General features: G+C 29.6%; 1 protein-coding gene across 4 annotated transcripts in view; it reads left to right on the top strand.

Moving 5' to 3' along the window:
• The window catches only part of LOC107455980 (cell adhesion molecule Dscam1), a 456371-nt gene extending 439916 nt beyond the window's left edge, over positions 1-16455 (top strand). For all 4 annotated transcript variants that reach the window (XR_015429973.1, XR_015429972.1, XM_087154010.1 and 1 more), the window contains exon 27: positions 16143-16455. Coding sequence is in view for 2 of the 4 variants with exons in the window: in XM_087154010.1 (XP_087010136.1) it covers positions 16143-16216 (74 nt within the window). In the remaining 2 variants the exon portion in view is untranslated. The remainder of the gene's footprint in view (positions 1-16142) is intronic.
• Positions 16456-18364: the final 1909 nt, after the last annotated feature.

The raw sequence follows: 18364 nt of genomic DNA, 5'->3' as shown, positions 1-18364 counted from the left end.
TCAGGACGTATTTTGTTGATTAACCAAATCAAAATGTGCGCATGAGGTAATCCCCTCTTTTGCCATTCAACCGAATACATCCAACAACGTGTAGGACCAAATACTTGTAATTTCGTAATGAAACTTGTTAAAGACTTTAACTTTTGTCTGAATACACGTGCTGTAATGTCATGACGATGTATTGCATTTTGGCCGGGAAAAAGCAATGATGTAATCTCTGGCCATTTAGGATTACACGTGAACGTGATAAACAAACACGGTCGTCCGTACTCGCGCACGTAAGCCAGAGCATCCTGGATATATTCTTGCATATGACGTGGACTGCCTATATACGATGATGGTAGAATGACCGAGTTACCAATTTCGGCGGCATCGGCGCTGCTGACAATAGCGTCTCGCAAGTGAATGTATTCTTCAGCACGCAGCTGTTGTTGATTATATCGCAAGTATCGTAGTCGTTCACTCTCTATCTTCACGTACATGTCGACCATGAATTGTTGACAAAGCTCACGATATCGTAGAATGATGTTGTCCTGACCGCGTCTATTCATCAACTGATACGCATAATAATCCTTCGCACTAACATTCTCGTTTGTTTCGGCTCCTGTAATAATATATACTAATAAATATAATTATAAATAAATAATAAAAATATAATTATAAATAAATAATAAAAATACAATTATAAATAATTCATGAATAATTATAAATCATTAATAAATATAATTGAAATTAATTAACAATAGTTTAGTTTGATAAATTGAAATTAATTAAGTTCTTTGTTAAATGAGTAATGTTCAAGTCCACAATGAATGAAGTACCTGTTGCGGGATCACGTTGTTTAATATTTACGCAATATCCATCTTGTCCCTTCCAAAAAATTAGCGGATATTGGAGAGCGTCATATGAACGGTGTGTTTCAGCAATGAACTGGAGATTATTATTTCTTCTACGAATCACGATTTGTCGTGCAGTTGTTCGATCGCCAACCATGATTCCAGCAACGTCGTGAACAACAGGTGCATTGAATCTACGAATATGCTCTCCAACAGGTGTTTCATCAGGGCTGATGACAATAGCGTGATGATCACTTTGTAATTTAGGCAAGTGTGATTTGAATATTTTCAATAATTCATTGTGCTCATTCAATAGAGCGTCCAGCTCACCAACGATGCGTTTGGCAAAAAATGAATTGAGGTGATTGTATTCACAACGTGCGTCTACGCGCGCATCTTTGCCGCCCATGAAATAGATTTGCAAAAATTTATGCGCTTCGTTTGGCATTGGCAGCAATGAGCCCACTTTGTGATAAATTTGACCTTTGACTTTAAATGTTGAATTGAATTGTTGACCATATACCGTATTATTTTTAACTATTTCTGTTGCTCCGAATGATGTCATTTGGAAACAGGAATTGAATGTCCGAATTGATTTCAGGAACACATTTGAATCTGGATTCGTGCCAAACAGTAAACCCTTTAATGGTTCAGGTGGTGTATCAATTACATGTAGTTGTACCTTTCCTGATGAGCAACACATCCCGGCTGGCTCATTTTTGAACTTAAGAGCATTGCAATGCAGGCATTCCTTGTCCATAGCACCAATTATGACTTTTGAATGAGCATAATATTCAACATTAGGCTCATACTCGAATGCTAGGCGCAGGAAAGACTGAGAGTTAAAAGATCGATGTGCCTGTTGGCGTTGTTGTTCATTTACTCTTAGTCTGTTAAATGTGAGTCGGCGCGATCGTCTTTGTTCCAATCTTCTTTCTTCATTTCGGTCAGCTCGTGCATCTTCTGATTCTACTTGATGCAATCGTGCCATGCTCTCACGTGCATCAGTATTGTCTTGCTGGATTTGTTCTGTGTTTCTTTCGGCTCTTGCATTCTGCATGAATGTAGCTTGACATGTTTTACGGCCCAAAGAAGCCCCTCTACGTCGTTTTGGCATTGTTTGCTGTTAAAAAAAATTAAATTACTTAATGATGAAAAAAAGTATTATGTATTTATTTATATTTAATTTAAGTTATAATTCTTTTGGAGCGTTTGGATGAGAGTAAACTTTGTGAGCTGCGCGCGCAGAAAACGACAGGATAAAGTTAGCCATAGAATGAAATTAATTAAAAATATATATTTTTACTTAAATAATACCTTTTTGATTGATTTTAATATTTATATTTGATCATTACAGCATTTTTATTATTTTAAATTTTTTTCCATACGCCAAAAAAGTATAACTTCTAACGCATATACATAAGTACACACACACTTTTTTAATTTAACATACTTTTCATGATATTTCTCTTTTGAAATAACAGAGCAGAATTACTCTATAAATCAATAATTGTATCAATTATTTATAAAATAGGAATGAATAATGACAGCTCTGCAGATTAATAAATTAATAAAAATTTACTTGAGAATAACACTTAAATAGTAAAATGATATTTGTAAACGTATGATGAAAAACAGCATAGTAGTAATGTGTTTATTTATCTTTTATTACTTAACCTACCTTTCACAATATTTTTCCTTCAGAATAATACAGTAGAAATACTCTTAATATTAATAATTATTATTAATATTTACAGCACTGCAAATTAATAATATTTACACGGAAATGATAATTGTAAACGTCACAACGGCGTTCGATGTACAAACAATAATAATGGCCGAAATTTTTCCGAAAACTGAGTGAGAAGTTAGATACTGCTTATTGCAAACCTGCCAACTTTTAATCCTCTTGAGGATGATTTTATCCTGCGGTAGTTAAGCGGAATTTAAATTATAATTTTAGACAGAAATATTCGCTGTATTTAAATCAAGCTTATGCGTACTTCTACAATAGTATTACATATTAATTTATATGTTTAATTTTTTTAAAAATAGTAGTGGATCAAAAAGATAATAAATTAAGTTTATAAATGCAAGGGATATATAGAAAGCATACATTTTGCTAATAATTGAAATAAAGAAATAAAATTCTACCTGGTTGTCGTCTTCCAGCAAGCCGAGTGCAAGGCATGCATCTTTATACGTTGGATGCTGATGTCCATCGACTTTACGTATATCTTGAAATGACAATGAGCCGGTGACATTAACCAACAACATTCGAAGATAAAAGCACTAAGTCTGCCTTGGATTGACTGTAAATGCTCTCCCCAAGGCGTTTGATTTGAATAAACCGGGACAACGGCCTTCATCGGTGTGCCTTGCTTGCGGGAAGTCCATTTCTTTTTGTTTGAGCCCATGTGAAATAGTGTGGTACTTCTGAACAGAGTAATGTCTGTGCAAAGGCATCAAACGCATACGCACGATTACACAATTCAAAAAAATTCGGTGAGTGTAGTTCTTGGTGGATTTATAGCTCTGTCAATCGCTGTCCCGTTCGTGAAATATACGCGCTGACCGTTTTCAAGATGGACGGCTAAATGACTAACGGTAGGATCATGAATAGGGAATCCAAAGTTGCGACAAACAGCTTCATTGGAGCTGATGTACCGGCCAATTTGGTAGAGCGTTATTTCGTCGTTGTTATTCACTGGAAAAGCGGTAACATTGGTATTTTCAACTCGAAATACTGCCATATCACTGCCTTTATTCACATACTTGCAAATATATTTGATGCTCTTCTTTTAAGGGCGAGCATAAGTATTAGAGTTTAAAGTGAATTGTTGCAACGTGCGTGAATATTACTTTTTGATTTATCAGGTTTCTATGTCTAGTTTGGATTGGAATATGATTAAATAAAGATATATTTAAAATATACATTAAATCTGTCCAAAAAATGAAAAAAAAATTAGTTATAAACCTATTCTCATACCTACTGAATATACATATAAAATTTCATCAAAATCGATCCAGCCGTTTAGGAGGAGTTTAACCACTAAAACTGTGACAAGAGATTTTTATATATATAGATTATTGTCACTTTACTGTTTTCACAGTATAAGCTCGAGGTTTCCCCTATTTCCTGCCTTTCTTTCTACAACAGTATTGAATTTCAGTAAGAGCCGTCTAAAGATGTTAATAAATTTCATCTGATCATAAGATCAAAAGGTAGTTTCATATTTGTTTTTTGTCTAAAACTTGTTTTTTTTATTTTTTTCAAATTTCGATTACTTCAACTTTCTTAGGGTTGTGCGAAATTTATAAATTTAAACTCTACTTTATTTTTCTCTTCACTTTTAAGCTACAAAAGACATTTTCTCTCCATTTGTAAATGATGAAAAAAAAAAATTCTTTATCTGATTGCGTAAACAGTTAATTCACTATAATGGGACATTTTTAATTTAATTATTTTTAATGGTTATTTATAATATTATTAATAGTTATTTACACAAAATTATATTAAAGGAAAGTTTGATTAGAAATCTAAGAGTTCTTGCTGCAAAAATCTATTTCTAGATTAAAACCTAGCTTTTTAGATTAAAAACTCTCTAAACGCTAACACCAATGTGAGGAGAATTTTTTTTTTTCTTTTCCAAAGTTTAAAACATAAATTGTTCTTTTATTATAAAGCATTCGCTTAATACTCTCGTATCATGTAATACTTTATGACAAACTTACTTATCTACCGTAAAAATGAAATGAAATAATTATTGAATTCTACTTGCATTTTAAAATGTAATACTCAATTGTTCAATGAATTTTACGATTATTATTATAAAATTGTGTATAATGAATATTTCAAATAAAATAATTAGTACAAAATGGCTGTTAAAAATTCTCTTAAACATTTATAAATCTATAAATTTATAAATTTCAGCTTTTCGCATTATTGCTAAATAATCTCTACGTCGAAAAATATTTAAAGTAACTGAAAATAATAACCGAAAATTAAATAAAATTTTAAAAAAAATTGTAAATGGTTATCGAGCAAAACCATTAATTTTAATTAATGAATATAGAATTGGAAACAAAGTCTTTGCTAAACAATAAAAAATGTAAATCTTTTAAGTAAACAAATTTTATTATAATAACCATTTCATTATTAAGGATTAAAAGTTATTGTGAAATTATTAATTTTAATTAGAGGGTGAGTAGGAAAAGAAGTTCAATATTCGAAATACATTAAATGAAAGTTATGAAAATATAGAATTGGCTATGGAAGTAATAATGCGTAATTTTTCTTTATTTTAGTTTTATTACGACCCTTTAAAGAACGCTTATAAACATAATGTAGTTAACAGATACAAAAGATAATGTCGACGCTATAACAAAAAAAAAATACGCTTTATATTTCATTTAAAGCAGAATTTGATATTAAATCAGAAATAATGAATAAATTAATATTAATTTACCTTCAAAAATTTATCCTTTCTTTTTGTATTTGCAGTTGTTTGCTATATAAATGCAAGCAGTGCACTCGCAATCTTTTGTCTTTTTAAAACCTGGGTTACGTTTATTACGACTGCTGTGGTGGCACACATAGTCTTTTCTAAGAGAATAAGAAAAGCATAATTTAGTAACAAATTATTCAAATATGTATAGAAAAATTATAGCACAGTTAAAGAACACGTACCTGCAAATAAGCTTTCTTGTCTCAGCTGGACGAGATCTTCGTGTAAACCACGATGTACAGGTATTAATGCTGAATGTGTCAATCCAAGCTTGGATGTCAGCGTATGATTTAATGGAAGAACGGATTTCAATCATTTTACCATCATTTTTGGTGATGATATTTGAGGATTTGTTTGGAAGATCCGCTTCAGCGATAGAAAGAAACGTCGCATCCATAGCTAACTTGTTGAATGTTTCGTGATACCGAAAACAAAACAAAAACATAAGCACGCAGCTGTTCGGCGATTTGCGAGACCGCTCCCTTAACGCCAATAGAAATTCTCGCCAACCCCTTTACAATCTACGGTATGTTTTGTCAATACGCATACCGGGCAAATATATACCGGGCAATGGCACTTAACTAGACCCGATACTCTAAACACTGATGTTTCTTCTAATCTATCGTAAGTATTAAAATATCGAATAAATGTAATTATATCCACGAATAAATTAATATCAAATCGGATATAATAAATATTTCGGACATCCACCAAAACGACTATGTGATTATCAACATTCTTCGGTGAAAGTCAACAACCACCGATTTCGGTCATTCACAGTGACATGCACATCATTTACATAATAAACTCATCAGGACATTTATTTCATACTTTGCCTAAATGGCATCCGCATTATATACAATGCCTATGCATTATATATAATGCCTAGGGAAAGTATGTAATACTTCTCATACTTCATACTTTTCCCAGAAACGTCAGGCATTATATATAATGCTGACGTTTCATACTTTGCCGGTAACATATATTTTTTATTTATTAACATTATTTATTTATTTACCAATTCAAACTTAGTATTGCAAGCAAAAAATTATTTTTTTATTTAAATTTAAATCAATCAATCAAATCAAATTGATTTCAATAATTCAATTTATTTCAATTTCTTATTTCAATTTATAGAAACATTATATTATTTAATGTTATAGTAATTGAGCTTGAAATCTTTTAATAAATTTATGAAAAAATAAACTTAAGTCTTGCTTTTATTAAAACAATAAAGCTAATTCCGCGAAATGAGGAAAATAACATTTTATCTCCTCGGCCTTTTTTGTTAAGAAAACTAATGCCATGTTTGTGTTAAAAGTATGATATTTTTTTCAATAAAGATAACAAATAAAATTATTTAAAGCAATGTTTTTAGCTGCGTTAATGTCCATTTAGTTACTCTTCACGGTAATTCGAAAATGGACATAAGAATATCTAATATTAGTTCATGAAGAACTAGAAGAAGCATTTAAGTGGGTGACTTTCTTCGAACATTTTAACAGGTGTATTTTTGTCAAGTTGAAATATTCTAATCAACTTAAGACTCGTATTTTTGTTTTAAGCCTTTAAGGAAACCACACCCTAGAAATTCTGTACTACGCCCAAGACTGGATCAAAAATGCTAACTAATAACATCATCTTAAATTGATCTCGAAATATATTCCGATATTTAATGATATTATTTCAGTGAAATGTTATTTTTGGAAAAAACTAATGGTTGGCGTATTTCTCGTGTTTCAGTTTTTTTCATAGCTTCAGCGGCCTTCTGCCAACAAAAAACTGTAATGATAATTTTATCTCAAATTATTACAAGAATTACTAAATCCCATTTCGGCAAACATAAATAGAATTTGTTCAGTACGCAATTTTAGCAAATTGATTGCTGCGTTTTGTTAATTAAGTTTTTGTGGAGTTTAGATTAGGATGGAAAAGGATGTAGCTTTAAAAATGGCGGCGAAAAGGAACAAAAAACTGCTAAATTTGACAGAGCTGCAATTTTTTTGAAAAACAAACAAACTAAATAGGGTTCATACTTTCGTTTTTTTTAGAGAAAAATGCGGTGTAATATTTATGCCATAAAATTCTTAGTTTTGTACAAAGACTTAATTGGTAAATATTAAAAATAAGAATATTTATTATATAGATTTAGTCGGACTATTTTTTCAGTTTTAAGAACATGGTTTAACGTGAAAAAAATTCCGTTTTCACTCTAAGTGTTTTTTTTTTTTTTTTTTTTTTTTTTTTTTTTATTCGAATGAAATGCTACTCTTACTAAGTTTGTTTATAATTTTTGTTTTGAAAATTCAATAGCTACGAAAATTAAAATAGAGAATTCAAAATTTTAAATTTCTTCAGAATTTTTTTTAAAAATAACATTTGCTTAATGTATGAAACTTTTAAAATTTATAATGTATCATCAAACACTTATAAATTATTTGCGTACATCAGGAAAATATATTTTTTCCATATTTTAAATGTTTGATAATTTGATCGAAATTAAATAATTATGAAATAAATGCATTAAAAATATACTGTAAGAATTATCTTCTCAATTTACGGTAAAAATGACCGGTAGTTTGGATGCAGCACCCGTAAATTCCGTTTTACCACAAGATCCATTTTCAACGTTAAATATTATACCGTATTTTTTCAGAAATATATATTTAATTCGAGGGTATCAGAGAATGAAATTATTATGAAATAAATGCATTATAAAAGTATTTCAATTGAAAAAAACTATGTATAGTTCATCCAAAACTTTTAAAGTTGAGCACATGAGATTTAAAATATCGTCAGTTTTAACAGTAATAATTGAAGTTCTTAATTTAATCATAAGATGAGTTTATTACTACTTCATTTTTTAACTTGAGTTTATTTCATAATCACAATAAAAAAAATCACAATTGTATACAAAAATTTCCTTTTATTTTAGAAAAAAAATGCATTGCAAAAAATCCGGTATCGAATGACTCGAAAAGTACCGAAACTTCAGGTGTATTATCCTTAAACACCACTTTACTTTCATAAACATTTTCACCGAAACTGTTTTACCGTAATTTTCAGAGTAATATTTATTAAATTGCTATAAAACGCTATATACGGTACATCAGATTTTGTATCTTGTAACATGTTACGACACATTGAGTGCTTGAACATTTTGCCGTAACTTGATCTGGGATTTTTTACAGTGTATAATAAATATAGAATGTCTAGTATAATAATATAAATATAGTATATATAATATAAATATAGTATATATTGTATATTATAGTATAAATATAGTTTAAAAATAAAAATATAACGTTAAACTCGAATTTTTATACGGTACATCAGATTTTGTATCTTGTAACATGTTACGACACATTGAGTGCTTGAACATTTTGGCGCAACTTGATCTGGGATTTTTTACAGTGTATAATAAATATAGTATGTATAGTATAATAATATAAATATAGTATATATTGTATATAGTATAAATATAGTATAAATATAGTTTGAAAACAGAAATATAACGCTAAACTCGAATTTTTATAAAAGACAACATCGGATTTTAATTATTGTCATTATTAACAGTGAAAACTGGAGTTCCTTGTTAAATCATAAGGGAATTACTGATTACTGGAATTACTACTGGATACATACTGGAATTACTGATCATTACCGATTCATTCTTTAGCTCTTGTTTGTTTCATGAATTCCAGAAAAAAAAATCGAATTGTTCAAAAGACTTACTTTTTATTTTGGAAAAAAAAAGAAACCTTCGCGATGAATATTTAAACTACTCGAAAAAATAAGAGAAGGATAATTTGCTTCATATTTTAATAAGAGGCTTTTGTTTCTGACAACTTTCTTGGGAGGTAAAGTTTTTTGACATTTCAAGAATTTGACGGCAGATCTTTAATTTCAGACGTTTAGTTTCGACAAAGTTTCCAAGGCAATATCTTCTTATAAGAGCTAATATCATCGATTTAAATTCTTATTTTTTTCTCCTATCACTTAAAAGAGAAAGAAAAAATGCCCATCCGAGATATATGACTTATTTTTTTATTTTTTGGAAAAAGTGGTTTTTAGAAGAGTGAATAGAAATGAAGCCGGCAATCGATTTTCTGATTTGAATTGTAGAATAGTCGATAAAAATCTTCGATGACAAGGCAAATAAAAATGCTCATTTTGGTGAAATCCTATATTACCGGAGTTTTATGAAAATATAGATTTAATAAAATTCCTGGACTCATTTGACTGTAATACGAAATTAGATATTCTCCTGTTTTTATAGAGATAATTTATTTTTTTGTAGTTCGCGAATTACGAGAACTATTTACTAACAAAAATAGAAAAAACCTATTTTTAATATTTGATTTATTCCTAAGTAAAATGGACTACTCTTAATAACTTTTGATCTAATAATCGGATCTTCACTTTCTAGGATTCAATTTTAATCGTTAAATTGGATACTTTCAAATATGCAAACTAATTAGTGCATACGATGGCTTACGATATAATATGAGACACAAAACATACTTTCTTTAAATAAACATACCTTTTATTGACTGGTTATGATTTTTCACCCCTAAACATAGGACAGTTGAAAAATGAGAAATATTGTCTCAGGCCAGGAGGGCGGTTCAAATTTTGAACCCCTTATAGCTATTTTTACTTTTTACGTATTCCGCTATATCTCAGAAAATTTTTAAACGAGTTGAAAATTTTTTGGCAACAATAACAAATTTCCTTTATCCAAAGATGACCATGCAAAAAAGCAATTTTTAGTAAATATTTATAATTTTATTTAATAAATTTGAAATTGAATTGAAGAAAAAATAGAATTGCAATATATAAATTTTTTTACTTCATTTTATAATGTAATTTTACATGGCAAAATGCAATATTTGAGCGAATGCCACGCCTCTCTCACCTCTATTTGACCAATATTTATAAGATTTAAATATACATTTTCTAATATGCATGCGTATTTATCTAATCGTTAATGGTATTTATAAAAAAAAAGCGAAGGCCTAAGTTTTCTCTGAAAAGTATTAAATATATGCTTACTTCAGTGGATTGTTTTATGTGAACAATTTGTTTTATAAATTATGTTTAATCTCTACCTCTCCAAATTCACTCCTCTTGCTCTCAAGCCTTTTCATGATCACTGAATTAAGATTTTCTTAGAATCAAGTAAAGGCAAGTTTCAACATAATTTATACCAACTGTATTAAAAAAAGTTATATTAAATCACTTATTTTTTAAAATTAAAATTTTTTACATGATATACTAATTTTTACATTTTTTGCATATTATATTTTTATATTTCACTTTTAATTTAAGAAATGGGAGGTTTCGTGGGGGCATTAAAACCTTCTAAAGTTCATGTGAAAATGCAATAAAAACACAAAATCAAATACGAACTTTAGTTTTTAATTATTGTTTCACAACTGTAAATCTCATGAAACTAACTGTTAATATCCATGAAGCTTCGCTGTCAGAAGTAAATTCTTTGAAAACTGTAGCTATTCCCGAGTTAGAATTCTTTATTTCATTATTTTTTGCAATCTTTTCCCCTAAGCAACAATTTTCAAAAAATCTCGAATTTTGAAGTTTGTGATGATACAGCGTTCTCCTTTGCGCATCAACGCATCGTACTTCGCAAATTCACGTTGTTTTCCTCATGCTGGATAAACAATAAAAAACTTTTCTGCACAATATTATTATTATTTTTACAATATTATAATATATATGCACAATATTATAATATTATTTTATTAATCCCATCGATGGCTGGTTGATATGAATTTCACACCCGGCTTACACCGACCACATTGCTGCCACAATATATCCTCAGTGGTAGACGGGTGACTGTTTAGCATCCCCTTTCAGTCAGGCTGACCTTGGGAGGGTTTCGCAATTTTCCTTCCATGCTGCGGATTAGTTCCATCAAAAACTTTTCCACGAAAGCTAGTTTCTCCTAAAGTTTGATCCAATACTCCTTTTGCTTTCCGGATTGGGCTTAAAATTACAAGGCTGCGGAGTTGAACATTAATGATAAACGCATAATTGTGTCAAGGACAATTATAAAAGGACTAAATGTAAGACTAATGTAAGTTAGAAGTTCAAATGAAAAAAAAATCCCGGTAAAGATCTGCTGAAGATATTGCAAGAGAATAAAGAGATAATGTATGAATAAAGATAAGATTCCTTAATTATATTTTATAAAAGTATGCAATCAGAACTATTTTGATTTAGAGAATAAAACAAAATATTCTATATAATTGGCTACGAGAAAATTGGACTTGTGTTGGGAAATTTTCTCTTATCGCGCAAGTGGAGCAGAAGAATTAAAGGAAATGCCCAGTCGGTAATAAATGGGGTGCAAAATGGAAGAATTAGGGGCAAGAATAAACATACAATAAATCTCTTTCTTAGCAACTAACAAATTCCATCACTGTCTCTATCCATCAAATAACTGACTGAGAGTTGCGTTCAATATATCGGAGAAGAAATCCCTTTAGTGCTTTGATTTCTTTTGGAAAATCTGTAGCAACCATGAAAGTATTTCTTCCTATTTTGCTATTGTTTGCTGTACACACTCAGGTTTTTCTTTATTCTACGAATTCTTTCAATTATTTTTTTTTACTGTATACTGGTTTATTTAATTTTTTTAAAACTTTTTGAAGCTTCTTTTTTTAAATTCATTGTGCTTGTTTCATCTAATAGTGTTCATTGGAAGTTAATGTGATTTCACTTGTAATATTTCATTTGATTAAAAAATTTGGCGGTAAACCTCAACTAAATATCTTTCGTTGATGAATATCCTGTAACAAGAGTAATTTTTTTTCTTGTTGTAACGTACTTGTAAATTTTTCTGGAAAATCAATGTTTTTCTCCTTCACTCTTTGTTTCAACTCTTAAGAATGATTTTTATTATAATACTGAAACGTCGTTTATGAGACATTATTTGTACTCTTTTCTGTAACATAGATATTAAATATTAATTGTTTCGTCACCGGTACCCTTTACTTAAACTTCCAAAAAGCAACTTAGCAATTAGGTTCCTAAGCACAAGAAAACCTTACGAAATCCTGTGGAGGCAGAAGAAGGGGAAAGAAACTTAAATACTTATAAGAGGGGGGGGGAATTATGTAAAAAGGGGAGAGAAACTTAAATGCTTATACGAGGGGGAAAATTATGTAAAAAGGGGACAGAAACTTTAATACTTATAGGAGGGGGAAGGTGAGAAAAGGGAAAAGAAACTCAACTGCTTATAAGAGTGGAGAAGGAGGACAAGAGAAGAAAGAAACTTAAATACTTATAAGAGGGGGAAGGGGTAAAAAGGAGCGAGAAACTTGTATACTTATAAAAGGGGGGAAAGGGGGAGAATAGGGTAAAGAAACTTAAATACTTATAAGAGGAGAAAGGGATGAAAAGGGGAAAGGAACTTAAATACTTATAAGCGGGGGAAGGGGTAAAAAGGAGAAAGAATATTGAATAATCAAAAGAGGGGGGAAAGGGGGTGTAAAGGGGAAAAAAACTTAAATACTTATAAGATGAGAAAAGGGGAAAGAAACTTAAATGCTTATAAAAGTGGAGAAGGAGGTAAAGAGAAGATAGAAACTTAAATACTTATAAGCGGGGGAAGGGGTAAGAACGAGAAAGAAACTTGAGTACTCAAAAGAGGGGGAAAGAGGGGGAGGGGAAAGAAACTTAAATACTTATCATTAAACAAATGAAGTATCTTTTCCAGTGTATTCCTAATGCTAATATAGAAGTTATATAGATTTTATGCACAAAATGTACTCATTTTACACGTAAATACTTACGAATATGAAGGATATTATATTATTTTACGAAAATTTTTTTTTCATTTCACTTTTTAGGAATAAAAAATGAATCTATAAAATAGTGACTTATTCTCTATAAATTTATATTTTAAAGCGACTGATGAATGCCAGGTGAATTTCAAGATTATTGTTTTACAATTAAAAGCATCTAAATATAATACATATATAATCTCATACACTGTTAGAATTTTCATTCTAAAATTGCGGCAAAATAAGCGGTAGCTGTCTGCTCATCCTATTAACCGTAAAGTTTACGATAAAGAAATTTTTTTTTAACTTTATGGTTTTTAAACCGTTTTCAACTCATATGGTTAAAAATCCACGAAAACAAAACTATATGGTTTTTTAATCCTTTATGACTAGCATGCTTTCAAAACCGTAAAAAAAAGTTATACTGGATATTGGAATTATGCTTTTTGTTAGGTAATCTGCATTGGAGTTAAGTTGTGGTTGGGTTGTATTTAATCAAATGAACTGTGGAGTGGATTAATTATTTTATCTGGTTCTTTCATCTATCCTAAGGACGGAAAATTTTAGACCTTTTTTGTGTTCAGCAATGTTAAGGTGCTGCCATCTATGCATGGATAAGAGTATCGGTGTCTAAAAGTACTAGGACGCAAATTGGGGAGTGCAGGTCACTGGAAACTCTTCATGTGTTAAAGAGAATGGAGGAAATATTGTGGTGTCAACGCCGGGACTCGAACATCCGGTTTTTCGGTCATGACGTCGGCTATACCCAGCTACAAGGAACTAAGTGGCTTCAGTAGGTAGGCCTTGTTGGTGCGAAAAATTCTAGTCGCTTAACCGTACTAGATGTAAGTTAAAAATAAACGGTTTTTCTCACTGTATGGTAAAAAAACTATTAAATAAATTTTTATTCAATAATTTTTTTCGAGAAATTTCTAAGAGTGTAACAAAAAATACTTGTAAGATCCTAAAACAAAATTCTGTTGACAAAATCTTGCTAAATGGTTTACAGAGTCTTGGCACTGAATCAAGTTAGGTATCTAATTCCTCATCACATTAAAATTTTTCGCATAGTGAAGGCGGAGAATTCCTTCGGTAATAAATGCACATTGCAGCCTACTCCTTTTGCATTCACAATTTTTTTTCAAGTAGTGCTGAAGTAGTTTGCAGTTAGTGTCAAGAGGTTTTCTTGACAATTTCTTTTGTTGTTGGAACAGTTAAAAAGTTACCATCTTAAATGCCTGGGTTTGGTTAAATTTTTGCCAAATTTAACTGTACTATTAGTGACTGAACTGAGATTAATGTATTTGTTCGTTACATTTTAAGATAGAAGATTTACTGACTGTGTATTTTTGTATTTGTTGTACATTGTATTTTTGTATTAGATTTAATGCATGGATCAATCACATTTCCAATCATTTCTTATGCTTAATTTAAAAATAATAATAGAATAAACGTGATCAAAACCTGATAAACAGATATTTCATAACCGAGAATAAAAATCGTGTTTAACTGGCAGTTAAAATTTCGAATTATTTCGTAAAAACTTCTTGCGCCACCTCTCGGCTCTCACGTCGCATGAAAGGTGAACCTTGCATTCCTTTTCTTTAAGGATCATTACGGAAAACCTTGCATGTTAAATTCAATATCATGAGGTTTTCGCATATAATGCCATGTATTTTTCGGATATAAATTGCATTGCAAGCAAATACCTATTTCACTTAAGGCTTTATGTTGTATAGTAATCTGTTCTTTCTTATTGGAACAAATAAACCAAACGAATCAAAGATAAATCAGTCAGAAATAAATTGACCGCGAAATCAAGGAATTAACTTCAAGAGCAAACACACAGGAAATCCGTTCTTTTACGCCCAACAAATTCTATCACTGTCTTTATCTATCAAATCACTGACTAAGACCATTGACTAAGGTCACTTTTTCAAAGAAATGTTTCGAACCAATCTAGACTCCTATTCAAGTTTCGGTTTTGTAACCACAACATACATTTAAACCATTTGAATGTAGAATTTTTGCACTCAAATTTGAGAAAACAAAATTAAAAATAAAATGGTTGGATTTTTAAAAAGAAGTTGTGAAAATTTATTTTGTAAAAATGAAGACTTTCTTTTGACCTTCATAACCTCCTTCATTTTTCACCGTTCTTAGGTTACAGAACTGAGTGCGTATTTGTACTGCAGTTTACATAATAAGTAATAAAGATCGAAAAATACAGAGTAAATCATAACTACTACTGACTGTAATTATTTAGATTAATTATTTCTCAAACGTTTATCTTTACTTAAATATACCTTATATGGGGAAATTGGGTTTATTTTCAAAAAAATAAAACATTGTAATTTCTTTCTTTTTTATTTATTCCTTGTTTTTATTTTTATTTTTAATTTTTAAACTTTTTATTTTTTTTCATTAAAGAACTAAGTTGGAATGAGATTAATTGATATTCAATTTTCTTCTTAATTTTCAATATGATATTTAAACTAATTCAAAAGACAAAAAAGAATTCTAAATTGACAGGAATTGAAAACTTAAATATCCGTCATTAAAAAAACATTAAAATTAATATATATGCTTCATTACATTAATTTATGAAGTTCATAGTTTCTAAAATATGTAAATAATGAATAACAATGATGGCTAATATTTTTAAAAATGTTCAAAATATTTTTTATCTCTCCTGTAGCTCTACGAGTAAATTTGAAAGATAATTTGAAACAAATTAGAAATAATACTTGGTTAATTATATTTAATACTTTACTTTTACTTTGAAATTTAATCAGATAAAAATCAAATTTTCCAAGTAGCAAATTCTTAATTACAATTGTTAGCCACCATAATATAGTTTATAAATTATATATTTTATTAATTATATATTTAATTAATTATTTATTTCACTAATTATATATTTTACTAATTAATATATAATTAGTTTATTTAACTAACTAATATAAATATATGTATTTTATTTACAGGAAGCAATTCTTTACGAGTAGCTATGCCTCCGGAGTGTCAACAAGCAGCTTTAACTGCCCTAACCGTCCACTAACTCTTTTCATTGGACTCTCTGTAATTACAATTATAAATATTTTATCCACCCAAAAAGCAAATACGGACTCTACCCTCCGAAAAACAAGAGCATATATGGACTTATTTGCAAGAGTGCGAAGTGTTTTTTTTCTTCTTTTTTTTGAAAAGTGCAGTGGAAACTTGTTGGAAGTCTAGATTTTAACAAACTGTGTACATAATGGCATATGATTGTGAATTTAGTAAAATGTTGTTAATAAACGTGTCTTTATCTGTTTTGAATAGCCTATTACAGTTCCGGTGAAAAAATAAGTCTATGTAATTTTAAATTATTTTTGATGGCATGTTAGCATGAATCAAATTTTAATTCGGTTATATATCACACACAGAGATAAAAATTCTGCACTGCATATTAAGAACATTTTTGGTAAGCGTAATCATAATTCTGGTTAATAAAAGTAAAACATACGACATTTAAACAACTCGTTTGGCAATTTTTCCATTCATATAGTAACGGTTTATCGGAAATACTGACTCTCGAAATTATAGTTTTTAATACTACAAAATCAATCAAAAATACGAAGTTGAATAGTAAATTTAAATGAATATATTAAATATATTTATATCGTGCTCTAAGGTATCGTAATAAAATTACCAAACGCTTCCACATTTACAAAATTTTATCATACATAATAAAAACCATATTTTCTTGTTAATTTTTTCAAAAATATTACCAAGCTCTTCGATAAAAACTACTGAAATTTTTTATGCTCCCATCAAACCAGAAGAGCGGTAATTTTTATCATATTATTTCGATGGTTTGTACCATCTTTTTTTCTCAGTAATAGAATTAAGTTTTTGGACAATATGCTGAAATTTAGAGTGGACTCTTAATTTTGATATTAAAAATCTCATTTTTGTGAGATCGTAGATACCTTAAGTACTAAAGATATTAAATAAAACTCCTTAAAATACAAGTAATTAAAAATGTTTAAAAAACTGAATTTTAGTTTTAAAAATTTTTAAATTTTATATATTTGGCAAAAATATAATTAAAATCATCTTAACGACCATGTATTTATCGCTTTGTTCATATCTCTGCTTTCGCATTTTCTAGGAATATACAATGACTATTATGGTTAAATTTTTTAAACAAATGCAATAATAATCTTGCTAGTCTCGTTGATTTGATGACATTTCCAGCTAATTTCCTTTGGGAAAGAAGTCAAGTATCAATGACTGTGGTCAGAAAGCGGGTGTGTGGCCGCTTTGATCAGTCTACGAAGGGACCGAGAGTGTATGGTATCGCATCTCGCTAAACTGTCCAACAGTTTACTTAGTTTTATTTTACATAAAAGCATAATGAGGAGCAGAAAAAAAACTAAAATGTGAATTATTTATGTATCGTAAAAATGTATAAATTAATCGTTCTTGTATCAGTTATATTTATCAGTCCACATTTTTTAGGGAGTTCAAAAAAGTAAGTAATACCCTATTCAGAAACGCTATCAGAGTTTTTTCAAATGTTTTAAAAGCTATACCTAAAGAACCGTGATATACCTCATTATGCTAAAAAAAAGAATGCTACCAAATAAAAATTAAACTAAGCTGAAACCGTTTTCCATTTACTTAATTTTTAAAATATGTTTCAGTATAAAATCAAATGTATTCCATTCTCCATTAAAATTTTTATTTTTCTAGCGAAGCGTTATTTCGTGGTAACTTATTATCGGAAACAAATTCAACAAATAAAAACTTCGAATAAATTACATTCATACTTCTCATCGATCCATCGAATTAAATGTTTTCCTCGGCGATATTTTTCAAAGGGAAAAATTAATGAAAACTACGAATGAAAGTGAGTTATGAATTATTCAGAGAAGATATCATAATTCACTTTTTTGAAAAAAAATATAGAAGGAAAAAGCGTTGGAGCAAAGACTCCGGCATTAAGGATAAAGTGGAGGATGGAGAGCGTAGAACATAAATGAAATAAAAACATTTTCTTATTTCTAAATGAAAAGCCTCATTTATCTTGTTTTCTTCCTGTGCTGCCGTTTTCCTCGTAAAAAGAACAGATTGTCCGTGCTAAATGAGATAGTGTACCAACATGAAAATCATAAATGGACTGACTAAAAGAAATAAAATGGGGCTCCAGAGAATGTACGGA

Source organism: Parasteatoda tepidariorum, chromosome 10, assembly GCF_982258835.1.
Source record: "Parasteatoda tepidariorum strain Cologne lab strain chromosome 10, Ptep-v5.0, whole genome shotgun sequence".
In the NCBI taxonomy this organism is placed as follows: Eukaryota; Metazoa; Arthropoda; class Arachnida; order Araneae; family Theridiidae; genus Parasteatoda; species Parasteatoda tepidariorum.
The sequence above is the reverse complement of the archived record's forward strand: the minus strand, read 5'-3'. Positions and strand labels throughout refer to the sequence as shown.